The sequence below is a fragment of the Lates calcarifer genome, linkage group LG6 (assembly GCF_001640805.2).
Source record: "Lates calcarifer isolate ASB-BC8 linkage group LG6, TLL_Latcal_v3, whole genome shotgun sequence".
In the NCBI taxonomy this organism is placed as follows: Eukaryota; Metazoa; Chordata; class Actinopteri; family Centropomidae; genus Lates; species Lates calcarifer.
The window spans coordinates 15,799,662-15,818,964 of NC_066838.1; the positions used below are offsets into that span (position 1 = coordinate 15,799,662).

General features: G+C 42.1%; 1 protein-coding gene across 1 annotated transcript in view; it reads right to left on the reverse strand.

Moving 5' to 3' along the window:
* Window positions 1–19,303, reverse strand: part of LOC108877908 (cyclin-dependent kinase 17-like) — a 38,025-nt gene that overhangs the window by 16,705 nt on the left and 2,017 nt on the right. Inside the window, 3 exon segments of the mRNA XM_018668137.2 lie at window positions 1,397–1,530; window positions 12,646–12,810; window positions 15,473–15,632. Coding sequence (XP_018523653.1) covers window positions 1,397–1,530; window positions 12,646–12,810; window positions 15,473–15,602 — 429 coding nt within the window. The 5' untranslated portion in view covers window positions 15,603–15,632.

Here is a 19,303-nt window from a genome sequence, read left to right on the forward strand (position 1 = left end):
GAACAGAGGGGGGATAGCTGAGAGGAAACATTGTTTTTCTCTTCTCTCCCACCATCATTTTGTCCTCCATCTCCCCTTCTCCCTCTTCCCTTTTATCATTTTCCTGAGCTCTGTTCCTCTGGTTCTCCTCTTTTCTTTGTCATACCAATAATTATTCCTACTTCCATAATTACTCCCTCACCCCAGTATTTTCCTCTCCTTTGCTGCCCCCTCCCTCTCTTCTTCCTCTCTCCCTCTGTGGTAAACATGGTCTAAATTAGTCCCTTCCACTCTTCACAGCAGTCAGAGGCAGCAGCCTGTGTGTCCAGAGGCATTTCCCGTAATAATGCTGCGCTCATCACTCTGCAACTCCTTCAAACAGACAGACACACACACACACACACACACACACACATGCACAATCTGACCGAGACGTGAGCACATACTCAGGGATGTGGCACATTAAAGCAACCAATAGTAACTTTACCTGTGCACAGATAGTACAGGTGCACTCACACAAGACACTTAATGTATGTTCAGTATGGCCACAAAAACACAGGGCTGTGTCTGAAATCATTCACAGTACTTCATACAGTGGACCACTACATTTTGTAGTGGTCCACTACATTTTGTAGTGGTCCACTGTGGGTTCAAGATTTTGTAGTGGTTTGTGGATGTCTGGTAAGAATTACTAACCATAATTATTGGACTAAAATAATCTCACAACATAAAGAGTGAGAAAATCGATGACTGTATAATCGATGGCCACTAACTGTGAGCTAACTACTATCCTGCATTGTGCAGACAAGGAAAAAAACGGGTACATTTAGAGGGCTGCCAGATAAAATGAAATAACCAGAGTAGTGTTTAAATTTGCTTTTTTACCTTCTGATATAACCCAGTATTAAAATAAATCCTGATACTGGATTTATGAGGCTGACACTAACATCAATATTTGGGACTTTAAAGACTATATATCAGCCGATATTCTTTTACACAAAAAACACATAACATACACAAACAATCCTGATACAGATCCCTAAAATCCCTAAGATAAATACTGACCAGGATATTTTACAGCTGTCTTGTTACTGATCGAGATCAATATATGGGCCTGTCCGACGTATCGCTCTAGCTCTTCTGTCTGACAGACTATGTGATTATATAGCATTTACTTTTTAATGTGTAGTGAATAGTGAAGGTGTGAATGTCTTTGGACAGAGCCCAGGAGTCATTTGTGGGGTCATTTTTGAATCTCAGTGAATAGTGTTCTGTCCAGGTGTGCTTTCCTCTGGTTCGATATATGAGTGCAGCACGCCTGATATAAAACCAGGTGTGTGTGTGTGTGTGTGTGTGTGTATGTGTGCGTGTGTGTCTGTGTGCGTGTGCATAACAGGTGTGTCCTGGCTTCCCGTACCTCATTAGAGATGCGCCGATGGTGGTTGTTCCTCATACGGACCCTGACTGGACTCTGGACCTCATCTGAAGACGTGCCAGACGCCTGGTCACTCTCTCCATCTGAACCCATCTTCACATTCTCATGCACAATACCTATAAAGCACACACAGACACAAACAAACACAGACACCGGCAAATTGTTATTGTCAGGAATTTCACCCTGTGTGACATTGTACGGGCAGAGAATCCAAACCTGAGCTGAATATTTTATGATATTTTCACCTGCATGAAGCATTTTGTCATTTCATTCAATTCAGGTCTCCTGGACGGCTTTTTTGTTTTGCTTAATGACACTAACACTCTCTCACTCTGTTCGCCTCCTCTATTACTCTCTCCATGTGCCCATCAGAGGACACAACCTTTTGTCTTTCTTAGATTTCATTCACCCCTCCGAGAGCCATAGTAGGGTCCCATTCCCCAGATGATGGATTGTACCACCTGCCATGCAGGGGTGTTTGCCGAAGTGTGTATAAAATCCCATCGGTAAGATGAGGAGGTCTGAGATCGATATTACCCTGCATGCAATGGGAGCTTTCCCGTCTCCGCCTGCCACCCCTACCATACACCCCCTCCACCACCACCCAGAATCCATCTGATTAATGAGTCACGGTGCTGCAGACAGGACTGCCTCCTTCAGTGGTGTGTGAGTAAATGTGGGGGGAAGGGTCTCTCTTCAGGTTTCAGTGTGTGATGCCTGATAGCTCTCAAGTCTGGGTCATGTGCAGCACATACAGTACGTGTCAGTGTGTATGTGTGTGTGTATGTGTGTGTGTGTGTGTGTGTGTGTGTGTGTGTGTGTGTGTGTGTGTGCGCGCATGTTTGTTTTATGTTTGGTGGAGGAACCTGACAGATGTCAAAGCTCACTCCTTAACACTCGTAACATCTTACTTTACTATCACCTAATGTTTACATTTCTAACAGCCACCCTCAGCAGAGAAGAGGGAGATGGAGGGAAGATTAGATGTGTGTGTGTGGTGTGTGGGGGGGGGGGGTAATGAAGTGGAAGAAAAATAAGTCCCTTGAGAGGCTGTGACACCTCAGCCGTAGGATAGAACAACGGAGGGCTGGGTAGGTAAAGCTATTTATTATAATGCACTGTCTGTCAGCTGCAGAGCGGGGCAACTCCACCTGAGGCTGATTCTAGGTCATTGTGTGTCTCTTTCCTGTACTCAAGCTTAGGATTTGAGAGAGGCAGGCTAGTTTTATGGATTCTGCCTCTGACTTAAAAAATGGAAAAGATGCTATATGGACTCTGCAAACAGTGTATCAACAAAATAAAGCAAACTATCTTTTAAACACAGCTTTCGTTTTACTTTTTTATAGCCTATAGTAAAAGAAGAGAAAATTGGTTTCATCATACAGTTAAGCACTGCTAAAAGCATGATATAATATGTAATGGCCAGAAAATATTTGTCAGGAATAAACATTAAGTATGTCATCATCTGGGCTGGGTGTTTTTCCTTAAATTTAATCTCTGCTGTTGCTTTACTGTGAACTCAAACCTTCCATAAACCTTCTAAAAACTCATGAAAACTATCCTCCCTTTTGAATTTCTTGCAGAAACCAAATCTATATTTGAATTGAGTCAGAGATTTTCTTACTGACACAGTCAACTACCTGTATAGAACCCAGTAGCTAATTTCCACCTACATCTGTCCATTGGTCCAACTATCTGTTGACAAAACGGCATATGCTCATTAGCAAAACACAACCCAAACACAAGCCATCTGTGTAAATGCTTAGTAAACCATTTCGTAGTCATTTAAATCTCCAAGTCTGATGTTCTGCCTGCGGCCTCAAATCCAGACACAAGGATTCTGGGAATGCAATAGCTTGGTAAGAAAACTGAGCGGTGAGTAGTCATATCAGGAATCAACCCTCACAACCCTGATGGTGAAACATTAAACTCAAGGTAACTGATACGACAGTGAGGGGAAATTGATCCAGGATATCTACATACTGAGAGACGCACACACATGACCACACGCTCACGACAAGCAAGTATCCAGTGCTCCTATTATGTCACAGGTCTTTCTCACTTTCGGAGAGGTCTCCAGCTCGTCTGTTTGCGTAAACAGTCGGGCAGATACGGGTGGCACGAGACAGGATGACTGACCAGGGAGGAAAATTCCATCACCTGGGCTCAGGACACAACATAATATGATTATGTTCCGCTAACACATGCAGTACGTGCATTTTTCTCTCATTTACTGGCTTCATTCTCTGCTCAAAATAAACACACAATCACACAGGACACTCTTTTCCTAGTCTCCTGCAGTTTCTTTCTGCTCCATTTCCATAACAGACTAAGAGCAGACAGTAAATGTCATGAGCTACCACTGCCTCCCTGTGTGGATCCCGGCTGGCCTAGTTAGGGTTGCTGACTCCCTGCTAGCACGTCTGGAGGAGTGAGTGGGCTGCTTTTAGAACTATCCTTACCTCACCCAACTCTGCATGTACTCCACTTAGCTGGAAATCCATCTCCGGCAAATGTTGGCAGTGCCTCAGAAAATGATTGAAAAGCCAGTGGAAAGGATGTTAAAAGAAGTAAAGTAAGTGTAAGATTCACTTCAAGAGCCCTTCAAAGAGTAATGGAAATGTTTGGATTCTCTTGTCATAAGCCTTCACTCTGCAAGGCCAGGCACCCAGTTCAGTGGGTTGCTCAAGGGGTGAACTGGTAGAATTAACAGTCACTCTCCACATCCAATACATTACCTGCTATTTATTACAAGGCTTTGAACTTGGCTTCTCTTTTTTTTCCTCTTAGGTCAAGATTTCTCAAACAGTTTCTAAGCACAGGACACCATACTGTCTGGTTTTGACATGAGCGGAAGGAATACAGATACTGCAGTCATTGTGCTGACAAGGAAATAAAAAATTCAGAGGAAGTACTTGGAGGACTCTTCACTTCTCTGGGGAGTACATGGGATCCCTGAAGATACATACACACACACACACACACACACACACACTGCCCTGAGCCATCCCTAATCTTTAAACCAGCCACATAAAGGAGATGATATTCAGAAATTAATAAGTTTAAGGAGTTCAAAGTTGTAGGATCAGCAGATTGGGAGAGAAAGTTACTTAGCATAAATCTGTGTCTTTGTAATTAATAAAACCTCAGGTCACTTGTTTGATCTTAATTACAAAGTCCAAAGATTGAAATTAGTATATACAGATATACTATATGTGCTAATGCAATGGGAATACAACTATTCTAAAACATTATAAGGCACAAAAATGTATAATTAATTTCAGTATCAACTATTGAACAATATTTAAAGAATATACAATATTAAACTCATATTGTTTTAAAAACTGTTGTCATCTGATCAGTTTATTCTTGGGGACTGACTTGGATCTGAGGGAATGGAGGAACAGGATGTAGATGAACTTGGTGGTGAAGATGACAGTGATGAAACTCACCAATACGGTTTCCTGGAGGACGGCATGAGTCCAGCACTCGAAGCATACGGAAAGGTGACAGCCTCAGCGGGGTGTCTCTCTCCCCTGTTCTCATCCCTTCTCCTACTCTAGCCTCCCCCATCCTAGAGTCTCCCACCTTGGGAGCACGAGCAGAGCACCCTGGGGGGTTGCCTGACATATCCATCGTTCCAGAGGATTCAAAGCTCTACTGCTGAGAGTGTGTATAAAAATTCAAAAATACATTTCAAAAGGAGATTTAAAAAATATAAAATCCAGGTTTTTTTAAGGAGTTGGGACCACTTTGGTTCAGTCTTATTGTCCAGTCAATTTTTTAGGAGCTGCAACTAATTATGGGTCAAATCCAGTCTTCTGGCTGCCTCCTTACCTCCAGGAGAGCCCCATGTAGTAGAACACAAGTCTTACACTGGGAGGACAGCGCAGACTGCACAGGCACACTAATCACAATGCAACAACTCCCTCGGCTACTACTCCACTTTAACTCTCTCTCTCTCTCTCTGTTTTCCAGTAGACACTCCCTCTCTCTTGCTCTTTCTTCCTCTTTCTCTCCCTCTCCCTCTCTCTCTCTCTCCGCAGTCACACTCTGCCTGCTGACTAAGGAAGGTCAAACACTGTGCAGGTAGGCAAAATGCTGCAGAGACGGTCCGACACACGCAAGCTGAAAACTGTTACACCCCGTCATCTCAAAATAACAGGTGTTCTGTCTCCATCTCTATGATTCATGCTGAAACACACTCACACACACAAGCACAGAGACCGAAACTTACAACTCTGTCCAGGAAGAAAAACACTTTCACCTGTCTGGTGTTCAACTATCTGACCTCTTTGGCTCCCAGCTCTTCCTTTCACACTCTCCCACTGGTTACTTTTTCATTTACAGTCCGATGTCGTCTTCTTCCTCCTCCTCTTCTTTTTCTCCTGCTGTCAGACCTCCTCCCTTTGTCCTCCCTGTTCTTCCTCTGTTATTCAGCACACCACTCTAGTCAGGCTGGTGTACCGCTCTCCCTCTCTTCACTCCCCTCTCTCGATTGTTCCTTCCTTGCCTCTGGCGCCCCTATCAGTGCTTTCAGTGTTGTTAGTCGTCCTGCTCCCTCCCTTCACCTTGCCATTACTCTCCTCCCTCTCATGTGATACCAATCTCTCTCTCTCTCTCTCTATCTCCCTCTCTCTCTCTCCCACCCACCTCCTGTCTCTATCGCTTCCTCCCTTGCTCTTGCTATCTCTATCTGCTTCCAGAGATGGTGTTGAATATACAGTACAGTCCCTCCTCTCTTTCTATTCAGGAGCCGATGACAACATTTTCTGCCTGATCAGCCTCTTTCTTGCGCTCTGTCTCTATCTATCGCTCTATCTCAATTGCCTTCCCTCTCTCTTGCTTCTTCCCTCCTCTCCACCCTGTGCCTCCCGTCCTTATCACTCGCTAGCGCAGAAACTGAAACCCTGAGGCTTTTGAGTGATGCCTCTGGCATCCTGGCTCCCATCTTCCCTCTCTCATACAGTCGCTCTATCTTCCTCTTTCGCTTCCTTCCTCCGTCCTTCCCCATGGACCTGAACCATGGGCCATTATTCATACTCAGCCCATGTGCACATATAGTACACACACAATTCCCTATACATGCCACTGCATACACATTTACTGCACATACCTATGAAGACTACACACATACAGCACAAGGCTCTGTCTGACACACCTGCAGCACATTCAGGCAATGCACAATTATATTCCTTATACAAATCACAAACAAGGAACTGTTCAGCAGCATGTATAAGTGTTAATCCTGAAGAATGATTTGCAGCACTTGAGAGCACTTGTGTTTTCTTTGTATAGATTCCAAACTTCAGTTCTAATTAAAATGTGCAGCAGTGACCGAGGGGGGCGGCATCACGAGCATCAAGTGATTGTTTTCTGTAGTGCTGTGTTGTACAACCAGCATGTCTGAAGGTCCCATTACTTCCTGTTATCTTTTTCCTGATGCGACACAACACAAAGGATCCATCCTTCTCCATGTTAAGTAATGGGCTGTTTTATGATGACCTCACTGGTTGAAGGTTTACTGTTATCTGGGAAATAACTTTTGATGAAAAGTAACTCACTACATTTACCCAAGTAAAATTTTGAGTATTTACGTTTTATGCTACTTCATATTTCTAATCCACTGACTTGCACCAACCCTATAGTTTTTACTCCACTACAGTTATTTCAAAGCATTAGTTGCTAGTTACTTTTCAAATTAGAATATTACATATTAAACAAATGATCGGTTTGTAATATATAATGCCTTATATTGATTAAACCACCCAACAGTACAAGAAGCAGATTAAAGAAATTAACTGCAGCTATTGCTTATATACTAATGCATCAATAACAGGATAATACAGTAATGATCTAAGTTAGTTTTGTTGCTTACACTTAAGTAAAAGTACATAAGTCAAATTTAAAGTGCCAGGGTCTTACTTGTAATGGACTATTTTTAGTATGCTTTTTCCATTTTCACTAGAGAGAGTAATCTGCACAGTTCTTGCAGCACTGTAAATAACAGTGTTTCAGGGAGTTAAAATGTCCATTCATGGGATCTTTAAAGTGTGAGGCTTTTATTCAGAAGGTATTACAATGGTAATGTATTTTTGAGAAAGACTATCTAAAAAATATAAAAAGATAAAAAGATGACAAAGAAAAATGCAGCTGTAGCAATTTTTAGAGATAGATAATCCAGTAGAAGTGTATTTTTGATAAATATGCTACAGCTACCAGTGTGTTAGTATAGTTAGTATAGTAGTAGTATAGTAGTTAGTATAGTTAGTATGCATATTTCATGGTATGGAACAGTGGATCTTGCCACCATAGAAACATCAGAGTAAGTGTTTATAGAACATGAATGTGCTGAATGGCAACTGCATTCAAAATGTCACCAAGATAAAATATTAAATGCCATCTTTCCTCATAATATTCTCAAGGATTAACACTTAACAAATGTGCCCAGCTGCTGAAAGATAAAACCTCACCTCTCCCTTCATGTCAATAAACAGGTTGTCCTGTAGGCCTTAACTAACAAAACACATTCATGCAGAGAAGCTTACACACCCCACATGTCAATAATGATGCACTCAATTATAGGACTACTTATACAAACCATACATGGCAGCAGCCAAAATGTAATGGTGTAATTGGCTTAAATAATTAAATATGACATCATTGGCCTACTGTTTACTTAACACATATTATTGTTTTTTTAATCTAGCTAGGTGTGGAGGTTATATCAAAATAAATATTTGGACTGTAAGCATGTAAGCATTTTTAAGTAAAACCTACATGAGATGTACTCATGACTGTTTTCTTTGGGTTCATTACTCTATGTTTTCAGTTAGACTGAAGTAAGGAGTAATGGCCATTTACAGTGTGTTGACCGACAGATATTGATGCAGAGTGCTGCATCCTTGAGCTTCAGGCTGTTTAAAACGTCAAGGACAAAAGCTCGCCACTCAACCCTTCACCCATCACTGTCTCCCTGTCTCTTTATATTCACAAGTGCGACTGTACACCCAAGATTTCTCTCTTGTTCTGCAGCCACCTCCACACAGCTTTTCACCCCATTCAAGGTCTCATTCACTGTCACATTTTCTTGCCACCTTGTTTTAAACATCTTTACAGTGTGTTTGCTCTGCTACATTTGAGATACCAATTTAAAATATATTGTTTTCATCATTTTTTTACTGTAAATACCACAGTCCGCCTCCAGACTAGCAAGACCATAAAAATCAAAGAGCATATAACATCCCCGAGGAACACGCACGCATAGAGAAACACACACGGGGTTGGAGAGAGGGAGAATTTAGACTGCAGTAATTACCTCTAAACCTTTTATCTGCATCTAAGGAATCTTATTATTCAATTACGACCAGAGTGCCTACTGTAAGCTACTGGCTCCATATGTGCTGGTCCCCAACGCCTCACCCCCTCTTCTCCTTTCTATGTAGCTCTGAAAATCACCAGCATTCCTTAATAACATCTTCCTTTAGCCTCAAGCAAGCCGCTCTAACACACATTAAAGCTTACAAGACCAACTACATAAAAGGAGTCCACTCCATTGTTCTTATTAAACCCAATCTGGGAGTGAGGGAAAAGGGTTAGTGTGAGCAAATGGACGGCTAAGAGTGTAGGGAGAGAGGGAGAGGGCTACAGCGATTAATGCAGTGTTAATGCATTACATTAAATCCCTGGCACAGACAAGGTCTCTCATGGTGAACAATACACAGGGAGAGAGATAAGGCTGGTCTGAAAAGCTTTCCATCTTTTATCTTTGCCCCATTCTGGTTTTATCTGGAGGTTAAATATAGCATTTTGATGTATGTGGTGAGAAAGAGGTAGATACAGAGACAGAGGAGAGAAAAGAACGAGAGGAGACATCTGTGACGGTATCAGAAATAGCAGCCTGCGACGGGTTTTGAGAGGAGAAGGCAGCTTTTCAGTAGAGTCCTCTCTCTCAGTAAAACAGACAGGAGGACCGACTAATCCTCAACAGTGCAACTACAGATCTTCACAGAGGGAAAGAGATCGGGTAGTGGTGAAAAGCTGAAATGAAAAGTGCAGTGTTCATCTCTCCAAGACTGTAAGTACAGTGTGGTTGGAGTGGGTGTTGGCCCAGTTAGCAATAGATGAATCACAAACCTGTAAAAACTCTCCAGCTCTGGCTACTGGCCACCTGTAACATACACATATACTGTAACCCTGCAGTCAAGCCCACTTACACAGATGAAAAGTGGATTTAATTGTATACTCCTATGGATAGATGGAGCAAGTTAGAGGAAGACAGAGAAAGGAGGGGAAGAGAGCGAAAGAGAGAAAGGTTGGTAATCTCTTTAGTGCAGCAGGAAAGAAAGATTGCATCATCATGTCGTTTTATTAAAGGGTGCGACGTGCTCTGACTGCTGAGTGGCACACAGTGAGTCAGCGAGACCAACCAGTGGAAAACGCACACATGCACTCACACAGTGTACCTCTTAACTACGCCTTATCAAGATTTTAATAATAGAATAGCATCTATTCTAGGTTCTGAGTCAAGCTACGTCCTTTTTAGGGCTTCTCTGAGCTCAGCTGTGGACTTCACAGAATGAAGTCACTCTGCCAGACAGACTGTGACGTTCACATGTTTCTATATATTACTGGTATTTCTCTATTAGAAGTAGACATAAAACCAAGTTGCTCTACCAGAAAGCTCTGACAAGTTTACTTAGTGTCCCACTCAGAAATAAACTTAATTGACCCTTTAGAAAAATGTCTTTATATTAAAAAAAAAAAAATCAGATTTGCTGAACTCAAATAAAAGTATTCATTATTAATGGCCTCAAAAATCCAGTTATCAGTCAGGCTCTATTTTCCATATTACCATACTGTCCTCATCTCTTACAATGCACTGGAAATTACTTTAACTATGAGTTTGTGTCAATAAACTCCAGTGGAGGGTAATTGATAAACCCAAACATGATTATGCATAGAGATTTTGTCCTTTTCATTCTTATAGCTTTGATTCAGTCTCACCTTCTAACATTTGATATATTTACAGGTGCCATGTTAACGTCATCCCTTTAGCATTTGCTATATCCTATTACTATTGTATTGCTGCTGCTGCTGCTCAGGGTGACAGCTATTAAAAACCATTGAGTACTGAAAGCTGGCATTGAGTGTCTAAGACGATTTCTATAATTTATTTAGTCTTTGATCAGATTGACTATTGCATTTTAGGTAATGTTCTGGTGTAGTTCTTCTTGTGTGTTTAGACAATTTGAAAACTTGTATGTGTATGTTTTGGCACTGGTACTGAAAAACAGGAATCACATGAACAATAGTACCGAAAGTGTTCAAATGATACCTTTCCCTATGCTGCTGTCCCTATTTCTGTACAGGGATCATTTAAGTTTCATCCATCCACTCTCATCCTATTCCCAGCTTGCAAAGAACTGTGAGCTCATATTACAAGACTAGGTCTCTTGTCAGCCAGAGTTCAATGGATGCAAGAAGTCTTGTTGAGGTCTACTGCAGTTCATGTAGCTGAGGACTCAGGCGATACACAGCACAAAGCTAATATGACTCCTGAAGGAGCCATAGTGGAACTAACACTCTCCTACTACTCTGTCTGTCGCTCCCTTCTTTCATCTGTACTTTTCACTTCTCCTTCCCTATCGCACAGTCCCCCATAAATCAATCTCTCGCTATTTTCTAAGCTCCATTTCATTTTAAACCCATCCAGCATCCAGGTCTTCAGCTCGTCTCTTTCCCTCCATCCTTGACTTTCCCCTCCTCGCTCTGTCCCACTGCTCCTGATATAAGCTGTTCTGCCACAGTGGGAAATGAGATTACTGGGATCCATAGAACCACGGACCACACGTTCCATTACATAATGCAGACAGACAGAGGGAAAAAGTGATTGTGTGAGCAATGAGTGTTGTGAACATGTGCATGTGTGTGCGTGTGTGTTTGTGTATGTTGGATTAAGGTCATTAGAGTTTTAGCTTTCCAGATTCGTAGTAAATGTTGGGAGGATAGCCATGTTGTGTCATTAAATATGGTTTTATACTCACTGAAAACCCACATACATGCATGCACAACTCTCATTCTCTCTCTCTCTCTCTCTCTCTCACACACACACACACACACACACACACAAACTCACCTCTTATTGTTGCCCATAAAATTGACATTAACATGACATGTGTGAGTGTGTGTGTGTGTGAGAGAGAGAGAGAGAGAGAGAGAATGAGAGTTTTTCACCCACAGGTGGCAGTATTGCTCAAGCTTGACAATCATGTGCTATATACTGTAACGCAGTCTATATAATTATGCTAAATAAGTATTCAACAATGACAGCTGAATAATAAAGTCTTCTTAATGCATGCAAAGACAGAGAGATACAGACAGGCTCTGTTTTCTGAACTACTGACATATGAAAATATGCAGAAAATGTTACGACAAAGACAATGACAGAAGACAAAGTTGACTGGGAATGATACTGGAAACTGTGTGTGGCGAGTGGTCTGTGCCTGGGAGTGTGTTTGTTTCAGTGGTGAACAAAGTACTCAGATTTTTTAGTTAAGTAAAAGTAGCGATGCCTCACAGTAAAAATACAACATGTATATCTGTATCCAAAATTTCACTGACGCAGACCTACAGAGGTAGTAACGGCCTTTAAAGCATCAAAAGCAAAAGTACTAAAGTACAAAAGTAGCAGCAGAATGGCTCCTGTCACTATCATATTATATTACTGGATTGTTCTTTCTGAAGCAATACTGTATATGTAGTGTTTTATATTGTAGCTGGTTGAAGTAAAGCTAGTTCATAGACCTGCTTTATACATAAGTTTGTAAAAATGCATCAGATTTTAAAAATGGATTGTGTGCTTTCTGGGTAAAATCTTGACTTAAGATCTTCAAAGTATCAAGTAATTTTAACTGTACAATATTTGCATGAAACGATAAAATCAAAATTAATTCAATTTTATTTTCCACCACTGGTTTGTTTTAAAATGACTCCCTTACTGACTTCTGGCCATAGAATGAGCTCCAGGCTTTGGTTTAATTTTCCAAACTGAATATACAGAAATTTGGAATTAACCCATTTTACTTATATACATTATATATATACAGCTATATGGTTTTGTGTGCTTATGGTTGCATGCATACTTCACTGTGTAAACTGTGTATGTATGTGTGTATGTGTGTGTGTGTGTGTGTGTATTTGTGTGTGTGTGTGTGTGTGTGTGTGTATACCCAGAGATCCAGTCCTGTGCAGGCTCAGGTAGGCTCTGTCTCTTTCCAGCCCCCCACCTGGTTCTCTGCGCAGGGCGGTGCGGCCCAGATGACCAGCGTATTGACGCAGGAAGGAGGGAGCACTATGGGATGCGGGAGGGTGCACGGCGCACACCACCACGGGCTCTGAGACACATGATGCAGATGGACAGCCGAGAAGAAGAAGAAAACGAAGGAGGGGGGGAGGAGAAAGAGAGTGCCAGAGGAGGCAAGAAAGATAAGAGAAAGCTCAGAAGGACAGCAGGTTGACAAAAAAAGAGTGCAAGGAGAAAGAAAACCGAAAAAGGCAAGGCAAGGTAAAGGGAAAATGAAGAAAGAGAGGGATGAAAAGTTGAGAAATAGCAGGGGGAGAGGGAACAGAAGCGGCAAAATAGAAACAGCCAAATGACGGGAATTGTAGGAGGGAACAGGAGAAAAAGAAAAAGAGAAAAAGAGAAAGAGGAAAAGAGACGACACAAGGTCACACAGACCAGACACAGAAAAGTAGCAGAACATGTAGGAACAGTAAAATATGTAGTAGTGAAAGATAAAAAGGTGGAAAAACATACAGCTGCTGTACTCGTGTTAGAACAAGGAACAATTGTGGCACACAATAGAAGAAATAGCCACAGAAACTGTATAAGACATGAGGCATGCATAGTGGAAAATATGTTGAGTCATAGATTGAACAAGACTGAACAAAGAGTAAAAGAGAGACATGGCAGACACACTGTGGGAAACAGGCCACAGAGATAAGGGAGTAACCGAATCACTGATGGAAGGGCTAGAATAGATATTTAAGATAACTAAATCAGTCAAAGTTAAGCTTATGGACAAACAAATGGCCTTTTCAAAGCAAAATACCCAACCTAATCCCTCACGAATGTGTGGAACACCCTGTCAGTCTGCATGCATCATCACCTTCCTTTCACATTCATTAGTATTAATGAATTCTTTTCGCAGAATGTGGGTGGAAGCCCAACATGTCACATCTCCTATCTTTCAAATAATCCCTCATTTCCTTCACCTTGCACTGTAAATTCCACTGTTATCCCCGAGCATTAGGGCTTACTGTTCCTCTAGAGTCCTCACACAATTCCCTTCCAGCCTCTCGCCTCCAGTAACACAGGTCTAAGTCCTCCAAGAACGCAGTGAGGGAACAGATCTGAGGTCAACACCAGCCTCAACATCGTTTCTAATTAGCACTTTGAAAAATGTGAGGAATGTTTTTTTAACGCTCTTTTGCACAGTCTGACGAAGATACATCGAGATGTGGAGGTCGGGAGGGTGATACAGCAAGGGAAAAGGGCAAGAGAGGATGATAAGTGCAAGATGTATAGCAGTGGTTAATGTTTAATGCCCCTCTCTTCATCCTCTACATCACTTCCTCCATCCTACTCCCACTCTCTTCCTTGCTCCTTGTGCTCTCATGAAATGTACTCACGCAGTTTGAGCTATTAAAGACTACAGAGCGAAGTAAAAATAGGAGAAAAGAGGAGAGAGATGGCAGGGATTGAAATTAATCAGGTGGAGATATGGATGTTGCAGCCCGGGAGTAACAGCAACAATGAACAAACAATATCATCACTCCTTGTATTCAAACTGCAAGGCAGCCAACACCTCTAGCCTAAAACCCAGCACAGCTATATTTGAACACTGAAACTTTTCTTGTTTTCTCACTTTCTGTCTGTCTTTCTCTTTCTTTTTTTCCGAGACAAAAGCGTCTGCTGAAATGCAGGCAACCTCCCTCACTCTGTGTTCTGACCTGGTTTCTGCCTGAGAGCAAGATAAAGATGTGAACACACACACACACACACACACACCACACCACACACACACACACACAAAGACTGATCACACTTGCATTATGTCAGTGTCAGGTGAGGTCTCAGACTTTTTCCAAAGTGGGACCTGCAGTCCTGGAAGATGCCCACCAGATGGCACCCAGAGTTTCTGAGAATGACATTGCTTTTTGCACTTTCCTCTCAGAGCCAACACATTCTCTTTCACTTTGTGAACACACAAATTGACATATCTGAATTCACAACAAAGCTTTGTGAATTCTTCTTGATGATTCACTAATGAAGTAAAGTGAACAGTGAAATGATGGTGGCAAAGCTGGTGATGAGGTGAAGATGAAGGTCAAGATGGCTCCAGAGGGTTGAAAAGCTCAGGTGAAACTTTGTGTGTGTCAGTTCTGTGTTTGCATGTCTATATGCCTTTATGAGAGCATAAATAGTAACACACAAGCATTTTTGAAACGTGAGCACATACTTCAGTTTAAACTGAAGACACACAAGAGTGGAGGACAGTGCAACATAGACTGCAATAATTTTGCATAACTTCCATGCACTGTTCAGTTATGACCTCTATTTTAACTCCAAGTACAACCTCATTTGCAAACCACTGCATCAGTTAATGCTTCCTCAGGTGCTGAAAAAGCTCTAAATGAAGACTCCAGGTCTTGAACTGTTGAAGCACATGAGAAGCTGCCCTTTAATAACGTGGTTTGCCTGCTCCTATGTGGTAAAAAGACTAGCTGCTGGAGTCAACTAATCACTGTGCAACTCCCAAGAGAGTTATAGAGCATAATTACTCTTCATCATAATGACATAATGACTTATTCTTCTGTTTCCTCTATTATGACCTGAGTTATTGTACTTACATGAGGAGGAATGCTGATACAGTGCACATGGGGAGGTGCGAGGTTGAAATATGTGCTCTGTTACATACTATATGCTTGTGTGACAGCATCTCCTAAAATGCTTGTGTATACCTGTGTGTAAGTGCACTAGGTCACGTGTCTCACCATTGTCCCTGGCTGCGGTTGGCTCATCCAAGGCCATCTGTTCTGCCAGTTCAGACAGGGAGTCGTCAACGGGCCGAGCACTGCGTAGAGACATGGACAGCCTCCGCTTGATTATCTTCATCCTGTCCATCTTCTCAACCGCACCACCGGGGCCCAAAGGCTGAGGGGAAGGGAACAACCACCAACATGATCATTATCATCAACAGCACCACCTGCATCCCCCATTACCATAATCATGAACATTGTTCTCATTATAACCATTAACAGACAGATCCACACTGCCCCCGGTAATCTTCATTGTACAGTGAAACTACTGCAGTGCAGCCTCGGCGCATTTTCAACTGTTCTTTGGGTTCCTGATGATTGTGTTTGCTCACGCAGCGTGTGTTCTCATTGTTATGTATCCCAAGTGCAAACATTGCAGAATAAAAGACACAAAATGAGAGAGAGACAGGCCCAGAGAGAGACAGAGAAAGAGAGAGAAAGAGAGCAACAAACAAAAAAAAAAAATGTACAAAAAAAAAAACCAACAACATGTAAATGGCTGACTGTGCAGCTCCCAGGAGGTTTCAGACAAGAGCAGATGAGCTGTGATTGACACATTTCACTGGCTGTTCATCAGCTATCCATAGTGAAGTATACAAACTACAGTGCACTCTAAGTCTACAGTATTCCAATGCAAGAATGGCAGGCAAAATTATCATATGACACAAGAATAAAGTTCTTTATACTCCATATACACACCATCTATCACTGATTCTGCAGTAGTCCAATCTATGCTAGTGTCATGTGACAACAACCAAACAATTCTAATGGAAAGCTGGTTTTGAATACTGTACAGTATATATGTGGTTACAGGGGAGAAGCATACCACCCTTAAAATAAAGCACATATTATTTTCCCAGCAAAGTGCTCTTCATATTCAATGTTGACCCAACTGTGTGCGTTATGTATTTGTGTGTGTATACCTCTTAACGTCACTAAGCTTTCAAAGTTATATATTGTTGAGAGTGCCCCTCAGCAGACATTTAAAATCTTGTTTGTGTTTGTACAGTATGTGTGTGCTTGCATGAGTGTGTGTTGAAGTCACTCTGTTTTACTGGCCTGGAGGTAGAGGCAGCTACGGCAGAGTATTTCTGTCTCCCTTCCACTTCCTGCTCCTTCTATCTCACCCATAAGGGCTCGGGGAGCTGACAAACACAAGCGCGCGCACTCACACACGCACACACCGACAGACACCGACACAAAAAAACGCACACGGCACCCACTGCCTTTCTCTTTGTGTCCAACCTTGGAGGCTTCAACAAAAGCCATTCATCCTTTCAGGCTCTCAGTCTTTCAGGCCTATTAGAGACAGCCAGTGCTCTGAGGGAATTCATACCCAGCGATCCTCATTCAGGACGACTGGCTTTATTTCACTAGAAGATGCGTTTAGGCGAGTATCCATTGCTAACAACATTGCCCCTGCCAATTTACATGAGCCCTGTTGGATGCCGTTTGCACCTTAGCTGGAGGCGTTTCTCCGAGATGAAAAAAAAAAGTTAAAAAAGAGAACAAAAGAGTGAAAGGAGAGCATCTCACATTCATTTCATATCATCCGTCACCAATGGATTATCAGTATGGAACGAATGTCCCTCCCCCCCTCATTTGCATGTTTTCCCAGACTTCACTAGAGAAGAGGAAGCCTGTGCGGACAAGAACACTGGCCTCTCCTCACGCAACCTTGCAGCCACCATCCATGAATTTTCAAGAATAAATGACTGACATTATGTGGGAACAGCCAATGATATAATGCGCTGCTTATTACCCAGATTAATACATACCAGTGTTATCATTAACACACACTTGCGCTTCTAACCATCCATGCACGCACACACATACAGACACACAATAATGATTAATTTCACAGTCTTCATCTTATCTCTGTTGAATTAGCCCAAACAATAACGCAGTGGGAATCTCATTACCCAGCATCTCATAGTGGGAAACACTTCAGAGTGCCACTGTATATTGCATATGTCGTTGAGATCTCCAATTTTATTCATACTATGATGAAATAAGGTCAGCCTATCCTGTGAACCTCTGTACAAAATAAGCACAACATAAATACATTTTGTAGAAAAAGTAAAACTAATAACTTTCTACTTAGTTTACACATTTCAAACATTTCTACCTTGTGATTCCATCAAAGTTGCTTTTAATTACCTTCTATTCCAGTTGTGACGCAATATTAACTTTTCGTTATGTTCAAATATTTGCTACAATATTAGCTTTGTGCAAAGTTAGTACATTTGGTACTATTTAGAACAAAACTTAAGCGTAATGTAAGAGATTTCCAGAGTGTATCTGCTGTATGTTGGTCAGCTTGAGATTTAAAAAAAAAGTTTCAGGAAGAATGATGTGTTATGAATGTGCGTTGGATGTTGGGTCCTGCCTGGTGCAGATGGACGTGGCAACATGAAGAGCTTGGCAGAGGCACGTCAGTGAGTGGGATGAGACATGTGGCTCCAGGCTGCAGCATGTGCAGGCCACACTCACCAGACACCCAGCAAACCACCAACATCTCTGATGCATAACTCTCACTAAATGGAGGGACACACTTCAGATGACCAAGGCTGTTCTCACTCCTACAAGCTTCTCCGCTGTTGTGGCTGAAACCAGCACAACCCACTGTTCACAAGCAGAGGGTAAATCAGTAAGTGATACAAAGTAAAATCCAATCTAACTTTGTACTCAGGTGTTTGTGTGTGTCTGTTAACAGCCTGTGAGTATGTGCACATCTGTTTCCACATGTGTGTGGGTGTGAGTGGCTGCACGGATGTGGTAGCATAGAGGTGAGGTGAACTGACACACCCCTGAGGAGGACAGAGGAAGAATACAGTCTGATTTATTCAAGACACACACCATTTGGGTTGCTAGGTTACAGGCCCAGGCTGGAACCGCAGTTTCTGTCTCTGAGGTGAAGAGACTGAGAAATGAAACACAGAGAGGCAAAAAGCTGAGAATTCACGATTCTCATCTCTCTGTCTCCACTATCTACACTCACCCCCTCTGCACACACACAAACACACACACCACTGTAAAAACTTCCAGCCCTCCAGTGCTTGGGATGCCACACAGTACTGCAGCATGCAATCTTTGCCAGCCTGGCTCTGGGATTCCGCTGCCAATTTTACCTCAGCCAAAGAATGAATGGACCTGAGGACCTGAGTCTGCAGTATCCGCATGCCGTACACAAACAGTAGCTAGCTGCATGTTTGACACACTTAGGTACCAACACATACAGACACAGAAACGTATTTTATCAGAAACAGAGGAGACAATTTTGACAGCTTGTGATCAAGGGATTATTGTGTTTCTGCCACATATTGTCTTACTTCTTGTACCTCTCTGTGTCTCCTTTTCATCACAAACAAACAAGCATTCTTCTGCAATTCAGTGGCACATGAATCATACGCATGCATGCACACACATACAATGTGGCAGAGCGGAGCGGGCACTCAGTGGCTCTCCGAAACACTGCTTGGCACAGCGGCCTGAGGATGCATGAGTAATGCACAAATCTGCCCAACTACAGGATCCTACACACATCCACGTAAACAAACACATGAACCGACAAATAACCCAAAAAGAGGCACATTGTCCTAATAAGCCCAGTGGCTCCTCCTCAACATCTATTCTGTCATTTAACCTAAATCTCCAGAGTAAAATGAAAAGAAGAAATTAGAGAAAAAGATGAATGAATAAGCAGAAAAACAAAAACTGCAAAACAGGGTAACCCAGTAAAAAAACCCAAACATCTGAAATGCCATTTTCAGCCACAAGAGGAGG